At 46.9% G+C, this 21,289-nt stretch overlaps 9 protein-coding genes across 9 annotated transcripts; 2 read left to right on the top strand and 7 right to left on the bottom strand.

Moving 5' to 3' along the window:
- Positions 1–863: 863 nt before the first annotated feature.
- LHYA1_G004640 (uncharacterized protein) lies at positions 864–1,553 on the bottom strand (the record flags this gene model as incomplete). Its single annotated transcript, XM_031149597.1, has 1 exon — positions 864–1,553. One exon carries the CDS (start codon positions 1,551–1,553, stop codon positions 864–866), a length of 690 nt encoding a protein of 229 aa, XP_031004450.1.
- A 541-nt stretch (positions 1,554–2,094) lies between these two features.
- On the bottom strand, positions 2,095–2,891 carry med8 (Mediator of RNA polymerase II transcription subunit; the record flags this gene model as incomplete). Its single annotated transcript, XM_031149596.1, has 2 exons — positions 2,095–2,707; positions 2,761–2,891. The coding sequence occupies 2 exons, from the start codon at positions 2,889–2,891 to the stop codon at positions 2,095–2,097; spliced, it is 744 nt and encodes a 247-aa protein (XP_031004440.1).
- A 2,250-nt stretch (positions 2,892–5,141) lies between these two features.
- LHYA1_G004638 (uncharacterized protein) lies at positions 5,142–5,979 on the top strand (the record flags this gene model as incomplete). The annotated part of the gene is made up of 3 exons (XM_031149595.1): positions 5,142–5,369; positions 5,426–5,798; positions 5,885–5,979. 3 exons carry the CDS (start codon positions 5,142–5,144, stop codon positions 5,977–5,979), a joined length of 696 nt encoding a protein of 231 aa, XP_031004441.1.
- An 896-nt stretch (positions 5,980–6,875) lies between these two features.
- Positions 6,876–8,838, bottom strand: E13B_1 (Glucan endo-1,3-beta-glucosidase; the record flags this gene model as incomplete). Its single annotated transcript, XM_031149594.1, has 3 exons — positions 6,876–7,142; positions 7,190–8,203; positions 8,365–8,838. 3 exons carry the CDS (start codon positions 8,836–8,838, stop codon positions 6,876–6,878), a joined length of 1,755 nt encoding a protein of 584 aa, XP_031004432.1.
- Positions 8,839–11,855: 3,017 nt separating this feature from the next.
- On the bottom strand, positions 11,856–12,788 carry sdnE_0 (Cytochrome P450 monooxygenase; the record flags this gene model as incomplete). Its single annotated transcript, XM_031149593.1, has 2 exons — positions 11,856–12,443; positions 12,501–12,788. The coding sequence occupies 2 exons, from the start codon at positions 12,786–12,788 to the stop codon at positions 11,856–11,858; spliced, it is 876 nt and encodes a 291-aa protein (XP_031004433.1).
- An 81-nt stretch (positions 12,789–12,869) lies between these two features.
- LHYA1_G004635 (uncharacterized protein) lies at positions 12,870–13,141 on the bottom strand (the record flags this gene model as incomplete). Its single annotated transcript, XM_031149592.1, has 2 exons — positions 12,998–13,141; positions 12,870–12,923 (listed from the first exon to the last, which is right to left on the bottom strand). Coding segments are annotated over exons 1-2 (126 nt in total), but the record flags the coding sequence as incomplete, so codon positions are not given.
- Positions 13,142–14,091: 950 nt separating this feature from the next.
- Positions 14,092–15,777, bottom strand: LHYA1_G004634 (Synembryn-like protein; the record flags this gene model as incomplete). The annotated part of the gene is made up of 5 exons (XM_031149591.1): positions 14,092–14,191; positions 14,239–15,401; positions 15,432–15,538; positions 15,603–15,693; positions 15,733–15,777. The coding sequence occupies 5 exons, from the start codon at positions 15,775–15,777 to the stop codon at positions 14,092–14,094; spliced, it is 1,506 nt and encodes a 501-aa protein (XP_031004435.1).
- A 2,219-nt stretch (positions 15,778–17,996) lies between these two features.
- On the top strand, positions 17,997–19,724 carry atE (Cytochrome P450 monooxygenase; the record flags this gene model as incomplete). The annotated part of the gene is made up of 5 exons (XM_031149590.1): positions 17,997–18,196; positions 18,247–18,777; positions 18,831–19,387; positions 19,438–19,532; positions 19,587–19,724. The coding sequence occupies 5 exons, from the start codon at positions 17,997–17,999 to the stop codon at positions 19,722–19,724; spliced, it is 1,521 nt and encodes a 506-aa protein (XP_031004436.1).
- Positions 19,725–20,171: 447 nt separating this feature from the next.
- On the bottom strand, positions 20,172–21,218 carry TPRL2 (Tropinone reductase-like; the record flags this gene model as incomplete). The annotated part of the gene is made up of 4 exons (XM_031149589.1): positions 20,172–20,568; positions 20,626–20,922; positions 20,983–21,055; positions 21,104–21,218. The coding sequence occupies 4 exons, from the start codon at positions 21,216–21,218 to the stop codon at positions 20,172–20,174; spliced, it is 882 nt and encodes a 293-aa protein (XP_031004437.1).
- Positions 21,219–21,289: the final 71 nt, after the last annotated feature.

Raw genomic sequence — 21,289 nt, 5'->3', positions numbered from 1 at the left:
TGAAATGACTGCTGGCAACCAACCACTTACTAGTATAACCTCACAGCTACAAAGTGCATATTGAACATTGGAATTATTCATATTCTACTTGAAATATAATAATTCAGATGTTTCCCCATTTAAACATCAGGACAAAGTCCCGTTCAATAGACAATCTGATACAATTATCTTGGAACAGCCGCGCGTTAAACGAGCAACACGCCTCTCCTATAAGACGAAAGTCAGCAACCTCAATACTTGTATAACCCGTAAGATTCTCAAAATATCGCAAGCTAATATATTCATCCCTTCTTCTCATATTCTGGCCTCAGCAAAGCATAATTCACAAAATAGATGGCTGTCCAGGACAGATGCCTAGGGCAACGCACAACAACCCTTGTTCTAGCAGCAAAGTCTTCCCAATAATAATCTTCATTTAGTCGACAAAGCCTTGCCTAATCAAATAGAAAGTTCTTCAATCAAGCTTCCACAAGATAGTCTTTTTCTTAATAGCCCCCAAAAAAATAACAAGAGATTAAATAACAGGCATTGAAAGGAAGAAAACCATTAACCACCATCCTCGCTGTTTGAGCACTTGTTATAGCGGATTTCGCCACTCTTACAATAGCCTTCCGTAAGGTGACAGAGGCGTGTATTGGCATGGAGTTCTCTTTTCAAAAATCTACTGAACAATCTTGCTGTAGTTTATTCTGGTGTGACTCACCAGTCAAGTTGGATATTTAGGAGTTCAGCAGAAAGTTGGCAACATGAAAGATAATGCGTATGGATGAACAGCGGCAGGGAGTGGCTAGTTCCTGCCTGAAAGATACTATGCCGAATGCTTCTTCGAAAGGTAAACATTAAGGATCTGTATATCTATCTCGCTATAGCCATTCAAACACACCAGGAATAAACCTCGCAGTCTTTGCATGCCACACTTCCCATTCCTTCCCAAATGAATCTTCTAACATCTGCTCCTCGTCTCGAATCCTGATCATCAAGAGACCCATCCCAACGACCACGCCACTTCCTATAATCATCCATGCATGGCTCTCTATCCAGGTATTCCCTAACCAGCACGCAGGTATACCATCTGGTCTGTCCAACAGCAAGCCATTAGCAACGACGACCCCAATCAGGGCGGTATAACTAGGATGCTGAACGTAATGGTAGATTCCCGTGGTGATGAGCTTTTTAGGGGGCGCGATGCGATACGTGAAGTTAGGACCCAAGTGCGTGAAGGAGAGGAGCCGTAACGACGCAAAAATTAGGATGCAGACGAGGCAGAGGATGGTGTGGAGGTTCCAAGTGAAGAGGGAAGGGTTGAGGCGATCGTGGTAGGTACAGAGGATTGTTGAAATGGTAGGCGGAAAGAGAACGAGATATGAATGGTAGGCGCCGATGGACGTGGTAGTAGCTAGCCAAGGTAAAAGAAAGAGACTGCTGGTGAGAATGGAGGCTCTGTCCTTTGCTTTCGGGCCGCTTGGGTTTGGATTGGGGGGTATGTATGCAAGGCAACTCAGACAAGTTGCTAATAGGATGGCAATGGCGAAAAGAATGGCAGGCAAGTCCATTGCGAATTTGAGGATTGCAGCGATTTTATTGCCGAGGGGCCCGGGGTTTTGTTTTGTATATTCAACTCAGGAGAGCAGATCTGAGGGTTCAGGTGCGTGAGTTGGAAGGAATGGTTCAATTATAAAAGCGCGCCACCGTGATCAAGTTCAAGCCTTTCTTGGCAATATTTGAGCGGGGGTAAAAAGCTTTTGCCTTGTTGAGTCTGATCAATGGCCGCTTCTAGCCCCCACGCAAATTTTCCAAGCAGAGCTGGAGTCAAGTCATGAGCCGAGAGAGGCAAAGTCGTTGAGGTAATGGTAGATTCGGTGCGATCCATAAATCGAAATAGTTCAAGGTGACCAGAATGAGGCGATTTCACTGGATCCGATAAGGGGCTGCAGCTGACTAATCAGAACTAAGCTTATTTCCGTTCAGCGGGTGCTCTTGTTTATACTATGAGTTCGTTAGTTATAGATGTATCAAGGAATTGAGAAGAGGTGTTTACTTGATGTTACAGCCTCACTCTGCGTATCAAGGTAGCTTGTTGCAGATATTATCATGTCACCTTCGAATCCCCTGTACCCCCTCCAGGACCGCCCCACTCATTGCAAACCGCAGAATATCATCCTCACTCCGTGCCTTCCCAGCAGGATCTCTCATGACCTCTCCCATCCCAAACTGTCCGTCTCTCGAGCCTGCTCCTTTTGTATCTGTAGTCACATCCTCCATTTCATCATCCTCGTCCTCGTCCTCTTCGTCTTCCTCGTCACTGTCATGATGATTGTCCTCCAGCTTTCTCCGTAGTCCAGTATTCACACTCTCAATGCCTCCCGCTCTCTCCTCTGCCGTGTAATTGTCCGACGATTCCTGCATAGCATACTTCTGGAGACGAGGACCTAGCCATGACCTTGCCCAGTCCCATAGCTCCTCTTCATCCCCGCCCTTCTGCTCGGCCTCGTCTTGAATAGCACGTCCTTCAGCAACCCAGCCCTCCACCGACGGTTCCAATTTCTTACGTAGCAGTTGTCCTAGTAAAGCTTCTTGTGTGCGGCCAGGATAGTTGGTGGATGGGTAAACAACGGTTCTGTTTAATTGGTCGGCATTCTTCGAGAGGTGCGTGGTCAGGGTTTCGATATTGGTGACAAGAATGGATATGGAGGCTTGGAGGGATGACCTTGAGCGTAGAATGTCAGCTTCAGCATTAGGAATGCAAGGGACGCTGCCTACCACTGCGGAAGAGGGTTACTGCGCATAACATCCGTCTGTAGAGAGATAATGTTGCTCTTCAACTGGTACAGGCGCTGACGCGTCTGCTCCAGAGCCTTGATATCGTCTGTAATCAGGGCAGCTTGTGCCATAGCGGCTGAGGCAGGGAGGGAGGAGTCGGTGAGTTTATTGTTTACGCATCTGCAGAAGGTCGGGGGATGATTGTAATGTGGTGTAGTGTAGAGCAGCGTGCTGGGTGTACTGCATGTGTGTGTGCGTATGCGTATGCGTGTGCGTGTGCCTTTGCATATGTACTGTGCTGTACTGGGTTGGGTTGGGTTGTAGTGTTATGGATTGTGGATTGTAGGTGTTGTAAGGGCAAGTCAAGATAGAGAGATACTGTACAGTACAGAACAAGGCTGGAGTTGAGGGGATTCCAAGGGTCGCGGGCGAGTGATATCGCTAGAGAATTAGCGGCGGGAGCCTATCAGACCGCTGCAAGGCAAGTCACTCCAGGCCAGGGTACTTCGTATGGTAGGGAAAGTACGGAGTACGAGTAGCCTCCCCTCCGTACAAACTCCCCACCGCCACTGATCGGATCCATTTATTCATTGCAAGTTCATTCCTTTCACCGCCATCTGAAATAATACTGTACTTTCACTCTCACCTTTATCTTTACCCTTCTTTGCCTTCACCAAGACTAGGTACAGTACCAAGTAATACCAACAAACAACGCCATCAGACTTCTTCAAGTCATATACATAACCTCTATTAAGGGGACTACCAGTACTACTTTACCGTCCTATATATTACTATTCCCTACCTTACTGTTCCCGTCTCCAAGATCTACGTTCCGGCCCTAAGTTCCCCCACGTACTACTTCGTATGAGATCTGTCTACTGTAGGTACAAGGTAGGGTACAAGGTACAAGGTACAAAATACATGGTACATGGTAAAAGCACAAGCCAAGCCAAGCCAAACCTTGACTCTACATATAATACCTTGCTTGCACCAACGTTAATTTTATACATCCGCCGCAAGCGTGGTCTATTATTATTATTATTACTTGTATCGTATTATTATATCGCAAACTCAAGACTACTGCTTGTCATCCTGTTCCTACTAGCTATTTGGAGTTACGGCACATAATTTCATGCATCTCAATAAAAAGTAAATGCCTCATTCTCGGGCTCCAGACGTCCCGGTTGTCATCTTCCGCCTCATACTCCTAGCAGCTGTTTGTTCCTATTCCTGGTCCTGTCATGCTCTTGTCCTGTCCTACGAGTATCCCGCCTGCCTGCCTGCCTGCCTGCTCGTCGTTCCTTTGAGTTAGTGCTTCCGGCCCGTCCGTACTATCAGCACCTTTGCGGAGTATAACGCCCTCCCCTTGCAGCTACAGCGCCTCTCGGGTTCCCACTAGGGCTAGTTCCAACATTGCTAATCATGAGTTTATATCCGCCTTTTCCCTCTCATGTACAGTACGGTACCATTGCATTCGCCCTACCATTCCAGTATGAATCAGCTCTGGGTCAGCAGTAAGAACAAGGTTTCCAGGTGTCGGGAATAGGTTCCCAGGTAATCATCTGGATGCAGATATAAGCCATGTCCTAATGCGTCTGCGGATATCGACTCATCATATTGCAGTCCTGTGGCGATCCCAAAGATTACTGCGTACAGCTTCGATAAAGTCCACATCCACCAGTAGCGTAGGCCCGGCGGGATAGCACTAAAGGCCGTCTGCAGGGGCAAAATGCCACAATCCAAACGGAAGACTCCCTGTCCAGAGACATCGACGCCGCCAATATCCACCTGACAGTTTCAATGGAGTTTGGTTGTGACGCTTGCTTATTCCTAACACGTCCGATCTGTGTGACTCGGCAGACATGGAACCAAGCAAACTACCCCATCAAGCAGCGACATCTTAACATGGCAAAGAAACTCGAGATACCTTCAAGTGTCCAGGCGGGGAAGCACAGCGTCACAGCCGATGTGCAGATTGAGGGGCAAGACAATGATGAGCATATCACGTGCCTAAACGGGATTATCATCTGCTCTACGAAGATCATAGGTATTCAATATGCAAGCACACATCTCTCCATTCGTGAGAGTGGATCCTTATATATAATGGCGTTGGTTTGCATGCTTGCTTTTTCTGCTCTGCAACGCCACGTGGCGGGCCCAAAAATGCTTATATGCACTGCCATTACTTCTCACTGCTCCTTGCCCTTGACATTCTTACTTTGACATTTATCTATTTTATCTAGCTATTTAATTTTAGTTGTATAACATTCATTTGCTGGTTGAAATCGACAATGAGTGAACGTTGGAGTCATTCCGGCACAACTAATAACAAAAGTCTCCATGTCAAAAGCAGTGAATGGAAATGGGACAGAGTCTTGACCATGTTATTACTCAAATCATCGGGGTTTTTGATTCATCTTCCTTCCTCTCACAGCATCTCAACTATCAAGAATACTGTCGATCAGTCTTCGATCCAAGCCATGCCATCTGCTCAGGACACCATGGAGCCAATTCCGGCGAAAAGCATCCAAGTGTGTAACTCTCAGATCAACAAGATCTTGTCCAACACTCTCTACCTTACCTTGAACGCACCAAAAGTAGATGAATATGTATGTCTCTCCTGACACATCTTTTGCTTCATACTTTCGCTAACCAGACCTGATAGCATCGTGGCATCTTTCTCACATACGCTCCTCTGGTCGGTTCATCTGAGCCTACGACGAGTGGTACACTCTTTCATGCAACATACATCAATTCCAACTGGGTGCTCGAAAGACGACCAGTAAAAGATGTCTCCACCTCGTCATCGCTCGTCCTCCTATATCGGGTGGCTACCATTGACCTTGAACAAGATTTCAACAAAATCAGCAGCGTTCTCGAGCAGATCCCACTTGGAAAGGAGAAGCGGGAGAAAGGACTTGGCAAGAAAACGCAAGGCAATCCGAAACTTGGAGGCTACGATTGTGTGATTTGGACTGGGGATGCGTTGAGAGCGCTGAGTGATGAAGGACTGATTGACCTGGGTGGCAAAGATGCTGGTTCGTTCTCCATGATTAGACCAAGTTGCTAGACGAATCGTTTATGATATCCACATGTATTGATTCACTGACATTATACAAAACAGACGCTGTCATGGCAGAAGCTCGAGCTTTGGCCGGGCCTGAAGATGCCAAGGCAATGGTTGGAAAGGACTTCGGTGGCCTGACAGTTATCGAATGATTGTTGTGCATTGAGTGTTCTACACCTGGAGTTCTTGGAGTTGAATCGGTTCTGATTCAACGGGGATATTCTGCTTCGAAATGCGTTGCTTCGGCGTTCGTTGGTCTTCACATAATCGCTACTGGAGTTTGGTGGAGTTCTACAGTATACTTTCGGCGACTGCCTTGCAGTACAAAGTACATAGGGGGAACAATCAAAGGGGAATACTCTAATTAATAATGCATAGCTTGGTCCACATTGCCCGCCGGCGCCAATAACTACCTCATGGTCAGTTGAGGCAACAATAGACAGAAATATTTCGTATCATCGAGAGGAGACGTTGCTCTGTCCAATCCTGTGCTTCCATGTCCTGCACCTGCGTAACAAGACCCCACCACGGACGACATGTACCTATCGGGCTTCTTCCATTCCTTAGCCTGGAGTGGCAGCGCAGGGCAGGTTCAATCCAAAGCGCCACCCCGGCATCCTACGGTGTGGTATTACAGAGTACATTCTACTTTACCAGCTACTTTCTTCGCAGACAGGACAGGATACCTAATCCAACAGGGACGCTACACTACCATTTAGATGTCTCTACGCGCTCGGCTACACGCTCGGTGGGAAGGAAGGTTTGGTCGCATCGCCATAAGTGGGTGGGGTGGGGTGGGTTGCGCTCTTCACCCAAGTAGGGCTATGCAAGCCAAGGCAGAAAACAAAGTCGAAAACCACAATTTCTTTCCCGCAAGTTGAAATCAACGAAAGATTAGGTCATTCGATGCGAGTTTTCATTTCGTACTTAATTCCAGAACACTTGATATGCTACCTCCAACCACCAGAATGAATTATATACAAGAACAAAAAGTTATTCACAGAAAGGTACATTATTTACAAGTCAGAGATCTCAAGAATCTCGCTCCTCAACTACCCTGCATGACAATGGTTCCGTTCCCGTTCCCATTCCCATTGCTAGCCGCTACAGCAGCCTCCAGTATGCGGCGCTGACTCTGGCCCTTTGCCTCATGAGGCAAGATACCCAAAAAGTAAAACACAAAAAAGAACGCCACCAAGAAGACTCGGGACAAGACGGCCCGGAGGGATAGTGAAAGGAAGGAGACGAGGAACTGGTTGATAAAATCAAGTAGTGGTCGAAGGCGCTGCGCGTAGTATGGCGATGCCTGTAGCTTCTAGAAAAATTAGACAGTGCACCGAGCGATGGAGGATGGTAACTTACAGAGACATAGGGGCTCATAAAGCGTTGAACAAATTGCGGAAGCAAGATCTTTGGTTTCGGAGCTGGAGCTGCAGCTGGTGACATCTCAGCAAGGAGCTTTGGATGTTCTCCCATTTCCAGATCCCTCATCTCCTCCCGTGGAGCAAGCTTGACATCCTCAACCCATTGAACGGACCGTCTCATCCTTCTTGGCGGCTGAACAGATTTCTGATCGATGTCCTCTCGTTTGGCAAACGCATTGCCGCCTCCAACAGTCACGAGGAGGTTCGTGGGACTTCCATCGCTGACAAACCCGCTTTGATCCACGCCTCCGCCCGTCACATCATCATAAGGAAATGTATATCCCCTCCCATCCACGTTCGCTGCATGGGTGATTCTTGAATAATGGTTGGTCACGGTATTCGTGTAGAAGGTGGAGATCTCTTCGCCGTCGGGTTGGTTTGCATTGGAAAGCAACGTACTTCTGTTCAAAGCTGCATCGATGCGGGCGCCGATATTAAGAAGCTCAGCTGTGTTGGTAGTCTGCGGTGCAAACGCACCGGAATTAGCACCGAAGATATCTGTTGCGCTGGGTTTGCTGATCGATCCAACGCCGCTGAATGTGATCTGGGTGCGGTCGTTAGAGGTCAAGCCTGAGACTTTGCCCCATGAAGCCTGTGTATCTATGACAAGGGGAGTGGAGATGTATTGGCTCCAGCAAGAATTGACGTAGTCGGTCCAGTAGTTTTGGAAAAGGGTGCTGTAGAGAGCGATGCCGTTCGTAGGAGCGAGTGCACGAAGGTTGCTGCCATTTTTTGTAAGGACAAGTTGGTCCCAGCCTGCTCCATCTTTGGCGTTTTGTGCAATGAGGCCGTTGCAAACATTATCTAATCCATTTGCTGGAAGTCCACCGACATGTTGTGTTGTTCCACTGCTAGTCGTGAGCGTCAAGGCAATTGGTAGGCAAACAAAATCGACGTAGGTGATGTTGGCGTAAACTTGGGAGCTGTTGAATGTGAATTCACAGAAGTCCCACTAGATCACGGGGGAGTCAGTTATTTCCTCTTCAAGAGTGTTTTAAGAGCAGAAGAAGAGCAAGTTCCCCTTTTAGGAAGTATGTAAGGACTAGTTGGAGTACATAAGACGAAACATGATAGAAGGGGGTAGGGTAAAATCAAAGAGACAGTTTTGCTTACGCTGTAATTGTAGTTTGGGTCTGAGGTGTTATTGACCGCCGGTTCGACTAGACCTGGGCCTGTATCCCCGTGGTTCAACAGAAATGTGAGGGTATTGCCTACACAAAACCAGATTCTAGCGCCCGCCAGATGTGGAATTATGACGTTTTTCGTAGTTCCTGGAGCACCGAGAGGGATAGCACAGTTGGTCAGAATTGGCTGACCAGTACCAGTCGGATTGGCAGGATAATAAGCTGTGGACCCGTCAGACTGTAGGAGATATACAGCACTGTTGTTATCCAATGCGAGTCCAGTGACGTATGCATAGACAGTGCTTGAAGTCGTGGAGTTATAAAGTCCAATACTGAGTGTTGATCCCGTAGCACTAGCATCTATCGTATCATCATGGACATCTGCCGAGTCCCCGGGGATCGCTGGGGCTTGAAGAACATTATAGGTCTTTTGTATCTCAATAACATCGGAAAGGGTCGTCATCTTGGAAAGAGTTGCTGCCAAAAAATGGAAAGTGAAAGGACTTAATGATTTGAAGCAGAGGATTTAACTTCCCTCTTATATCAAGCACTTACTAAAAAGTAGATAAACCTTGGACTAGGACTAAACCCATATCTCGTCCCTTTTGCCGCTGATCATAACTCCATACGACTCCATACGGCTTGAGCTTTGCACTCCAGAGGAAGCCGGCTTAAAGAAAACCCTTGACTAAAGGAGCCCCAGAGCCAACATGTAACATTCCATTCGCTGACTAGCAAATGAACGAATAATGGGAGATCAAGTAGCTTAGAAGGTGGAGAGGTGCCCAAAAACGCCAGTGAGCGGTTAAAACCATGAATTTTGGGAAGGATTTCATGCTTCATGAACTATAACACCACCGACATATGGCCGTCTTGCGCGTCCCAAACTGGGTTTCGTCCGAAAGTTGGGATGGCGCCATGGTGATGTGCAGCGATTGCAGACGGCAGATCGGCAGGGGAGATCTAGAATAAGAAGAGCAATATGAATGGAACTGTGCCCGTTGGCTGAAGGAACGACCCTGAATAATTTTATTCTCCTAGGCTGAGAGGCTGATAAAACAGTGTCCAATGAAGATGAAGATCAGGGAGAACAACGCAACCAATGGAGGGTCGATATACACACTTTCCGCGGTTGACATTAGGGAAAACTGATTGCCCGAAACGTGGGGAAGGGGAATCCCTTGCATGGCAAATGTCCGAGCAGAAAGTGCAGCATCTGCCATGACATGGACAGCTATCTAATCGTCTAGCGGTAGAGGACCATGAGAGCCAATCTGGGGTACTGTATGCCGGAGCGAATCCTGCAACGCACTGCGCTTACTCGCGCTTGTAGCAATGCGGAAGCTCGTAATACTCGTTTGGATTTCAAAGGAACATAAACATACGAGCATAGATAATGAAACCATTGCGGCACAATGAGGGACGAGTTTGGCTGCGGTGCACCTGGGGTGATGGATGGTTTGAGAGCCTCAGGGGTTATGAGGTTACATACCGTAGAAGCTCACACCCAAATAGGAGGTTGTCGGAGATGAGGAGAGTTGGAAGAAGTCAAATGCTCCAATCAGGGGCCATAATCCCCACCCGTTAGGGCACGTCCCGTCGCCATCTGGAACATTTACCCCTGGACGTAAACGAAATCGTAACCCCGCGATAATGGCGATCTCCTTAGATCTAGCTTCTGGAAACTGGTTGGTTACCTCGAATGAACTGGATACAACTCAAACTGGTGAGGCTCCTTCTCAGTCCCATATTTTTTCTCCAGTTGTATTCTTAGACCTGTGGTTGGCTAACTGGAATGATTTAAGGAGACAACGACTCGGAAAATGAGTACTGGTACTCTCTTTCGCTGTATTAACTGGACTTTCTACAATCTCAGGGGAAATCGCATGCTAATATCACGGTCGTGGGACATGGTGTACTAATACGATAGAAGTTGGGTGTTCATCCGATATGGGTTATAACCTTAACGTTACAACTTCGGAGGAAAAGCTTATTTCATCTACCCGATCTCCTTGAAGGATTTACCTGCCTGAAACAGAGAACCGCCGGCAGGGTTGAAGCAGGAACAGGCAATTCAGACTTTGTCCATCTGACCAAAATCTACACAATATGCAACCTTAACTCGTCGACACCTCGGACTTTACTTCTGAGCAATACCTATGTAGTGTTTGGTTTCTTCATCACGTAAAGACTTCTTTGACCAGGTGCCTTTCTTTGCATCCTATGGCCTATGCACGAAAGAGGCTGCGGGAACTCCTCTTACACACTCCAGTTCTTCCACATTCCACTGACATATGGGACGAGTATTACTACTTTAATCTTACACTGGAATCAGCGCAGTCGTCCAGAGGCACATCCTAATTGCAATATACCCACCAGCAGAACATACTCACCTGGACTGTCCTTACACCACCCGTGGAAGAGTGGGATGTCATATAACGTCCTCTTCAAATGACACAAAAGATTTCAAAAGCCTATACTAGGAAGGTCTCGAAGTATGTCGAGGCCGAGAAAACCGTACTCCTCCTATGTAACATAAGTTGGTTTTGGTAATTGTAACCCAAGAAAGGAGACATAAAAACAGTTTCGAGATGACGCCTTATTAGGTGGCCCGCAATTGTAATCCAAACCAGTGAGGTGATCCTAGGAACACGCTTCAGAAACGCAACTGCTTATTGGAGTTGAGATGAATTAGGGGTAACAGGAATAAGTGTATAAGTGTATATCCGAATATTACCAACGAAGCAAATGAGCGTTGGCAAATACGACGCGGGATTTTACATGACCAGCTCTAAGGTGACAAGCACTTTTATAGCCAGGGCAGTAGAAACACAACGAGGACTTCTTCATTCTTTGCGCTTAATCTCCTCTTAACGAATATCTTTCCAGCTCGAGAAGCAGATGTGATTACTTAGCTTTTATTAGCTTGCGGAGAATCAACCCGCAGGCTCGGCCCGGGTGTAGAGATTCAAGCAAATTGGTGACGTTTAAATCCCTACCTCCGTTCAACACCTTCGAAGCCAGTCAGGTGATTGCCATGACCTGGGTAGGATTATCGGCTAGGGCTGGATGTCAAAGTAACGTTCCTGCTCTTAATGTGCAGTGGGGAGGGGGAAATGTGTGAAGGGTTCAACACCTGCATATATATTCCGAGGTTGAAATACACATTGAAGCCGAGAACAGGTGTAATTTGAAAGACTCATTGGAGTATTGGACTGTCAGTCTGTCCACTATTTCAATATGCTCACTCGCGTCTTCTCTTCTGCCACTCAAGTGACCAGCAAAATCCTAATCTCCCTATTCCGCGGCATCGGCATAAAGTAGTCCGCTACAACCTCCACATCATCCCGTGTCGTACCAACCAACTCTATGGCCTGAAATCTCCAGTCACATAAGCAAGACCGAGATACAACTCCGCATATGCCAGATTCATGCCAAGACACTGCCTGCTGCCCTTACTGAGACTGGCTAGATAGCGTTTCAAGCCCGGATTGTTGAGCTAGCGATCGGGGTCGAAGGCGTGGGGGCTGGAGAAGATGGAGGGGTTTTGGTGGAGCAGGATTGAGGACATGTAGACTGGGATTCCCTGGGGATTCCGCAGGGAATGGGCGTATCGGGGGACACGCGCTGCAGGTGCATAGTGACGCCGTAACTTAGTCTTAGGCCCTCTGAAATGACTCCTCCGAGGTATTGGAGCTGCTTGAGTTGGTTGAATGTTGGTTTTCCATCTGTGCTGTCAAACAGCGGTTTCAACTCCTGCAAGAGCCTGTGCCGGATTGAAAGATTGGGCAAGGATGTGGAATGTTGTGACGGAAGCGCCCATGCTGTAGTCTCTGTACCGGATCCAATGACCGTCTGCCCTTCTTGCCACAGGCGTCCTAGTTTCTTCTCTTCAGGCGGCAAGCTGATGTTTAAAATCTCATGAAAGATTGTTGGATGTGAGACAGAGTCGTAGGTGTCGTTTGCGCCTGTGATGATGGCTTTGATTTGGGGGGCAATGTCTGCTTGAAAGTCAATGAACAAAAGCGTCTTCGGATCAAGCATCTTCATGATCCATCTTGGCAACTTCTATATCGGGCCAATAGCCCAACGCATAGTCCTGAGGATATGGTACATATCCCCTACATTGCATAAGGTATCGTGGATATCGGTATGGAAGTCATTTGAGGTTTCTAAATAATTATATGATTTACCAAAGGCGTATTCAGAGACCACATCATTGGTGAAACAAGACCAGCCCGAATTAATCAGTACTTGCTGTTTCTCCTTTTGGAAGTCTCCAAGTCTAGAGCAGAGGGTGTCCCCCGCGGACTGGATGAGCGGCTCTAGACGTGTGATACTGGCTCGCGAGAAGAATTTCTTCAGCGGGGCTCGGCGTTGACGGTGTTTGCTGTGCGATACGGTCCCAATCATGGATTCAGGATTGCCAAATGCGCCAGTGAAAAGCACATGCTTATCTCACTTCGTGCCTCCGCCTGCGTAGAGCTCATCGTCAAAATTCTGGGTCGTTGACATGGAGTTCCCATGTGTTAATCCGGATGGCCGGACCTGGCGGTGAGAATCAATCAGCTCGTATGTCGCGATTAGGGTGGGAAAGGCCTAGGAGATACTCCGTTCCATACTGTATTGCTCATGCAGCTCTCCAATTTTCCAGACATACTTCCCGTCTTGGACGATGTCATAATACAGCTCATACCACTGGGTCAAAGCGCCGAGCTTGGGACCGGCGAATCGAGCGATGGGACTCAGATACAACCCCCATATGACTGAATAGATAATGTAGAGTCACCACACAAGAACAAGCAAGGCGGCTGACGATGCTATGGGTGCCATATGATGAATCGAATTCTGGAGGTGAAGTGCCGGGAAAAGATCTTCAGCATTGGTGTTGGGCAGGCATTATACATGGTAACACGGCCTGCCGTCAGCATACCCGAAGCCAAATCGCCGATGGTGTAGAGGCTCTCGGGAACCTTAGTACAGCGTTCTGGCTCTGAGAACTTCTTTCAGCTGGGTTAAAAAAAGTCTTTAACTATACCAGCTAGCATAAACTTTTGCTTGCACTTAAACTTTAAGCCTTGAAAAAAAAAAAAAAAAAATTAGAACAGCATTCTTAGAAACTTAAATATTATAAAAATTACGCTTTTTATCATAGACACACGGAAACTACACTAAACTGCTAGCGTAAGCTCAACTCCAAGTTACTGGGGTATCAATGATCCAAGCCGACTATCAGGTGAAGAAATCCCCAAAAATGAATTATCCTTGTTAATATTGGATATATCAGTTTCCCGACTGCAATACCGTCCACATTGTACCGATAGGTTACATTCGGCTCGGCTTGGCAGCCACGGTAACACGAGACACGCCGGCATATGTGGCACTTGCCGATGATCTGACCGTACGGCGTGAGAAACATATGTGCGGTTGTGGTGGTGTTGAGAACTCACTGGCTATTGAAATTCTGCTAGAGTAAGGCACAACGAACGACCCCGACTCGGACTGGCGTAACAGAAATGTAATAGACTAGGACGCAAAGGTCAAGGTAGTATCTATAGTCAAATTGTAGGGATATAAACGTGCTAACCTGGTATCAGCCAGCCGCACATGAGCCCCTCGGATTTTGACAAGACCTTACACCAGATTCGCCCATGTATGCATGAATTTCATGTCCCAGACTCTTGCATGTGCCGAATGACCAATATTTGATTTGCTATCATTCAGAATCTGCATCATCATCCAATTCCTCAAACCTCCCTTGTTGGAATGCCGCTTCAACCGGATTTTGGATGTCTACAATGCCAGTCTTTTTTAATCTAAACCAAGTTAGTATCAGGTCGCAAGCATAGACACGGGAACAAACCTCTCAAACAACACAAACAGCCTCTCTGCCTCTCTCTCCTTTTGTTCTTGTGTCATAGGCTCCTCTTCCACCTTCTCTTCCTTGTCCAAAAATTGCCCCGTAATAGGATTGACCTTCCCGTCCAGTGTACGTCGACTATCCTGGCTCGCCCTCGTATTACTGCTCTCGCTGTCACTCGTACTATACGCTTCCAGGGCATTTTCTGGAATTGGGACATTATGCTGAAACAGAAACCCAGAAGCAAATCCATATCCAACATTTTGCACAAATTTCGTCGCATCTTTGTCGCTCATGTCGAAGAGAAGACCCGAAACTGATTCTCGAACTTGGGGAGTTGTAGGGTTGGTCGAAAGACGGAGAAGGCGTGAAGATAGGGACTCTGCTCGTCCTAGGGGCTGTTGTCTGTCTGTCGTTGATGGGAGGATAACCTTCCGCATATACTTCTGTGTCTCTTCTGGTGCGAGTTCGTAGATCTTGCGAAAGAGGGTAAGGAGAGGCGAGACAAGTTGTTCCAGTTCCTCATCTACGTAAACCTTAACAGACTTCTCAAGTATCTCCACAAATCGGTCAACAATGGCGTTGGTGGTAGCTTTTGGGAAGAGTGCGGCCACACTGTCCTTGCGTTCGAGGTCGAGGTTGATTAAAGCGTTGACGAGGGGCGCAATTGGGGGATCAAGAGGTTTGGTAGAAGATATCGGTCGCTTGCAGAGGATGAGGAGGATATGCGGCAATGCTGGAGAGAAAGCCGCGCTTCGTTGCGGGCAGAAATGTGTGAGGTTGAACATCAGCTTGAGCGATTCGATCAATGCCATATCCTCCATGGGGTCCAGCTCCTTGACATTCTTCTGCTTGGTGACATATTGTTTGGCGTGCCGGCCGATATTCGAGCATATATTCTCCGCCAGATGGTGTTGATCTACCAGCTTCTCGATGTCCACCTTTGCATCGTATGTTGTGAGGAAGATAATCCGTGAGACTAGAAATTCATCGTCCCAGCTCTCGTTCTTCAGCTTGTTGCACGCTTTCGCCTCGTATCCCAGATCCAAAAATATCTGTCGCGTGTCTGCGCGCAACAGCAGCGCATTCGCTAGGCATCGTAGGGCATTTCGTGAGGTTGTCTGGGAGGGGCTGTTGAAGGCGTGTCGTGTCAAGGTCTCTATCCCCTATAAACGTCCCCATGTTAGCTACTGAACTGGAGCTATGCCCCGGGGAGTGTGACCTGCCTCTTTGGTGAAGATGGGGTCGGCATTGGTGGGGTCACGCCCATAGACCTTCAATTGTTCCAGATCCGCATCTCGTTCTGCAGAAGGGTGTAAGTAGTATGTCCACCGGTATTGTAGCAGTAGGTGGAGGTGCGTACATACGGTGTGGGAGGAGGTTGACGTCCTGGAGATCCGACGAGAGCTTGCCCATGAGCCTTGTTACCTCGTCCAGCTTGGCTGCCAGGTGGTACTGCTATTAGCCCAAGAATCTGTGATTTGTGCGACGACAGACAATCCGTTCCATACCTGAGCCTGTGAGTTGCGAGGAAGAAGACATGGTGGCGGAGAGAGGGGGTATTTCGTTGGGTATCAAAGTTGGTAGATATCGTGTAGAGTTGTAGCCAGCTGTTGTTAGGGAATGATATGCTGGAGATATTGCGGTAAATATCAGCCGCAGAGTAAGAACCCGATGCAAATGCAGTGAGAAGCTCTTCTGTTGTAGCAGGCTTACAGCATGCGCTCGTGTGGGAGGTCTCGTGGCGTCAGGCTGATCAAAGTACGGGGCAAATATCGTCTGGTATCGTCAATTCGTAAAAGTGCTCCCAGCTTAGGTAGTATTGTAAATGTAAGGTACGGCAGAAGGGCTTATACAGGTGTGGCCTTCTATTAGATATACAGCGATGTTTGGGTGCATGTGCTGCTGCAATATACAGTACAATATATAAATATAACGAGGCTATACTTTCGCTTGGTGGCTTGACAGATGGGCTGAAATCATCCAACCCACCAGATTTACCAACATCATTAAATATCAACATATACCAATATATATACATTTTTAACAGAGTCAAAGTTCCACCATTCTCCCCTTCCTCCCCTTTCTTTACTCCTTTTCCTACTACTGTATCGCTACCATTTCTCAGGAGAAACGGCATAATTACGGGCTGCAAAGGGGCCGATAGGGGAAGACGAACCCTCCTTGGCCTCTTCCCCGCGCTGTTGACCATCGAAACGCGGGGTAAACCCCTAGAATATTACTCCTACTATAATAATATCAAGGCGTTTGGAGCTTGGACAGGCCTCCTCGAAGTATCTTCTTGTTGAATAGTCCCTCTGCCAGCAAAGAGGCTGGCAAGTTGTTAGCCAAGTATTGTTCTAGAAACATGTCCAACTCCCCTTTTCAAAAGAAACGTATATTTGCAAGTGCGAACTTTATATAGAATCATCATGAGATACGGACAGGATTACTGCTTTACCCAGCAGTCCTCAATTATAGAACTACACTGCTTTCGTTTCATCCAAAGATGACTAAGCATCTTGTGACAGTACTATGACACTACTATCGGTCCTTCAAAGGGCCTTCTGGCACACAAGGCAAAATATACAGTTATATCTACAAGTCTATTAAGATGTCTTGCTCGGAGTTGTCTTCTTGTAGTCAAGCTGGACTTGGGTAGTCATTTATCACAATCATCTAGTGAAGAGGGATGTCATGTCATGCCACTTGGCTTGTGAATAAGCTCATGGAATGGTACACTTCTTAAATCACATTTCGCCACTTTGGCGGCTGCTCCTGACGTGAGATGTAGTAGTGCTTCTCGAAATTTATAGACTCTCTAAGCCTCTACTAGCCGACATTGAAGATTGTTATATTTCTTATAAAATAGTCTCTACTTTCTGTTGGTATTAACCCCAGGCTTGTTTCCTTTATTAACGCTCGATGTGTTGGTATCACAAGGTGCACTAGGCTGGCCTAGAATCGTGGTTACGTGGTTGCATTTCGCGGTGTATTTGACGAGTTTCGTGTTTATTCTTTTCTTTAGTATAAGAGTATCTTGTAAATTGTAGTACTCATTGTTAAAGCAAAGCAGCACTTCACCTAACTATTGGCTCGGGATTATTGGGGTTCTTAGCTGCTCTGTTGATTATGTTAATCTGAACTTATTACTCTACATATAACAAAGCTTTACTAATGAATAGATTGTTCTTAAATATATTTCTTGAAGTAAAAATTATACTACTATTGTTGGGATATATATCACGTGCACCGCGTGACCTTAGCACCGATGACTAAGCAGCAACGAGGCCTTCACCTTATCGTCGCAACCTCAGCTAGAACCTCTCCTACACCTAGAAATGCAACCACGTAACCATGATTCTAGGCCAGCCTAGTGCACTAAACGGACAACTATATCACCCGAACTTTTCTTCGTCGGGTGCCGGGCCTTGGGTCTTGCCGGGCCTCAGGTTTTGGTATAACACGATGTATTTGTAATCCCACCTCTCCCTTAGGACTTTCCAATGAGAAGAAGAATCCCCACGCACAAGTTATTTTGACCCCTCATCGTTGCTGAATGGCGGCTCAGGCCAACCCCACAGCGCCCAACTCCACAAAACCCCACAACACCCCACAACCGTCCACTACACGAGGCGAAAAGTTAGCCTGTAATAACCAGGTGTCTTGACTAAAAAGAAACAAATTTCTTAAGTTATTCACTTCTTCGTAGGCTTGGTTGGACTTTCACTTTTGAAGTATCTAACCAAACTTGTGTCATGATGGATCAACGCGTGTTTCTTTATTCGGTTGTTGGACTTCTCACGGCTGTCCTGGCAAGATATCTTGCTACCAGGGGCCAAAAGAAGTACAAGTTTCCTCCGCTCGTCCCAGGCATTCCGATTATGGGAAATGCGCTCCAAGTTCCTCCAACTCAACAAGGACAATGGGCAAAAGATCTGGCTGATAAATATGGAGAGATGTAGAAAGATCTGTCATTGGAACTGCTGGGCTTTGCTAATTAGCTCCCAGGTTTACCGTTAAGTTTGGCGCAAGCACATGGGTATTCCTGAACTCTAGTCGCGTCGTAACAGATCTTATGGAGAAAAGGGCTGCCATTTATTCGAGTCGCCCACCCTTCCCCATGACTCAGGATATCATGTCAGGTGGGGGCAGAGTGGTCCTGATGCCGTACGGTGACAGATGGCGCCAGACGAGAAAAATTATGCATCAGATTTTAAGCACACGACAAAAAGATACCTTTCGCGATTTTCAAGAGCTTGAATCTAGGCATTTGCTTTACGATTACCTGCACCACCCAGATCGCTGGTTCTCCGCCAATGGAAGATATGCCAACTCTGTTATTATGAGTGTTGTCTTTGGTATAAGGTCAAAACTAGACGATCCTGATGTCACGGCTCTTTTCGAAACAGTAGAGATGTTTCTCGAACAACAACAACCGGGGATCAACTTGGTCGATGGGTTTCCTATCCTTGCCAAGTTGCCGGAATTCCTGCAATGGTGGCGTCCGAGAGGGTTGAAGTTGTTTGAATATACTAGGGGGTGAGTTGGTCCGATTCTCGTCAGGGATGCTAATCTGATTCATACCCTCTCAGTGTCTATAAGAAACAACTCGATAATGTCAAGGCTCGGATCGAAAACGGCACCCAAAAGAACTGTTTTGCTGTGGATTTCCTCAAGAACAATGATGAAAAATATTTCAACGAGACCCAGCAACTATTTACCCTTGGTACACTCATGGAGGCAGGAAGCGATACCACCCGAGTCTCTGTGGGGCAGCTCATTGCTGGTGCTGCCACCTATCCAGACTGGGTAGTCCGCGCACGAGCTCAGCTGGATGAAGTGTGTGGCAGCAATGCGGACCGCCTCCCCAGTTGGGAAGACAAAGATAAACTGCCCTACATCGCTGCAGTAGTGAAAGAAGTATTCCGCTGGCGCCCAAATATTGCCGAGATTGGAGCACCAACTTCGTGTACAAAGGATGACGAGTACGAAGGATACAGCTTCCCAGCTGGAACAGTATTTGTGTGGAATGCGTGGGCCATTGCACTGAATCCGAAAGAATACGAACAGCCCGAGCGCTTCTGGCCAGAGAGGTTCTTGAACGATGATTTGAACAATGGACTCAAAGGTCATTGGGCTTTTGGACCAGGTAATCCTATCATATATTTCAGACCTAATTTGATTCGCTAACCACGTTAGGTCGTCGGGTATGCGTCGGCTGGAACGTTGGAGAGATGAACGTGTGGATGGCTACTGCGAGACTGTTATATTGTTTTGATTTTATTGAAGACAAGGTAACATCCAGCTAAGTTTTGCAAGGATGAGGAGCCGTGCTAACAAATTTCAAGGCAAATCCGATAGACACCATGAACATTCCCCAGTTGACTAAGAACAAGGCCCCTTTCCCGGTGATTATAAAGGTACGAAGTCCAGCTCATGCTGCCCTTATCGAACGTGATTGTTTGGCGGCAACAAACGCAAATTAGGGGCTCGAGGTCGTTTAAATTAGAGAATATAATTAAATGTGATTCGTTTACACTGTCTGAGTCGATGCAGGGTCTGACTAGCAATCAAAATGCCAACATAGAATTACTTTTTGACGCGTGATTTGTAGATTTGAATCAGATCAGCGTGTGCAATAAGTTGAATTAATCCGAGTCAGGACACTAACTTCACTTGACTCAACTTAGTATTACTTAAGTCGAATTAAGTCACGCTGAGGTTTGTGCACACGCTGGATTTGATAGTCCTGTAGAGTCAAATTCAAACAGTGGCTCGCGCTTATTCTCGGAAATGCAAGGAGAGTTACATCACTATTGTTTATTTTTTCCACAGAACTTGCAATCAAATTTCTACTCTACCCGTCTAAATAGCATCCAAGACTCCAAATTCCTCTATCTACTGTATTGAGTAAGAAATAGAGAAAGATACAACTAGAAGTCTGACTTGACTCCCATACGAAGCTGGCCTTCATTGACAGCCGTTGATAAGTCCTTCCCCATCCACAAATGCTGACTCTTATGAAGCGGCTCTTCAAGCTCAACAGCATCATTACCTGCCACCCATATTGTTCTACCATTGAGCTCAGGTCTCACAACCGGAATCAAGAGTGCTCTTGCAACCCCATCAGTATCGTTGGCGGGGAGGGCCGTAGGGTGTGCCCATAGATCCACGATGAATTGTGGCATCATTGGCGACATGGTCATCCAGGGAGCGATCATGTTGATGCTGATGTTCTTTTCAGGCAGGACAGATCTTAAACCTCGCATTAGACCGAGCACACCTGCCTTAGCAGCACAATAATTGAAAAGTGGCGGCGTATCTATAAGACTACAAATGTATCAGCTGGCTTGCAACGAGATATTTGGTGTGTAAGTTTCAAGATACCTGGCAGCCGATCCCGTGATCACCAATTGATGCTTCAGCTCCGGGTTTTTCTCGAAGAAATGAATAGCAGCTTTCGCTGTATAGAGGACGCCGTGTAAGTTGATCTCAATACTTTTCATGCTGGGCTCCTTCAGCTTCCCAGCATCGTCAAGCTCATTTTCCAAAAGTCCCTCGAATCCATGGATACCCGCGTTAGCGTAGACGGCGTCGATATACTTGAATTTCGCGTACGTCGTCTCAAAAAGAGCCATAACAGAGTCCCATTTGGAGACATCTGTCAATACGAAAATTGCTCGCCTACACCCCTAAGTCTTAACCACATGCACCCGAAAATGTTCTCAATTAAGGACTTCTTACTCCTTTAGCTCAGCAGCAAATTGCTCTCCTGCCTCCTTGTTCATATCTGCGATTACAACGTTCGCGCCGGCTCCTTGGAGATATTAGTAGATATAACAGTTACATTCCATGTGAATCTCACTATGAGCGATTGTGACTGTTGCCTTGCCGATGCCGCTGGCACCCCCAGTTACAATAATGGTTTTGGCATGTAGAGTAGCAAGTTCATCAGACGTGACGGGCGGTAATAGAGACATTGTATTATCAATAATGGAACCTTAGAAGACTTAGATTACTTTGTTCGATTCGTACCTGAGGATGGTATGCA

Source organism: Lachnellula hyalina, assembly GCF_007821495.1.
Source record: "Lachnellula hyalina strain CBS 185.66 chromosome Unknown contig00089, whole genome shotgun sequence".
Lineage (NCBI taxonomy): Eukaryota > Fungi > Ascomycota > Leotiomycetes > Helotiales > Lachnaceae > Lachnellula > Lachnellula hyalina.
The sequence above is the reverse complement of the archived record's forward strand: the minus strand, read 5'-3'. Positions and strand labels throughout refer to the sequence as shown.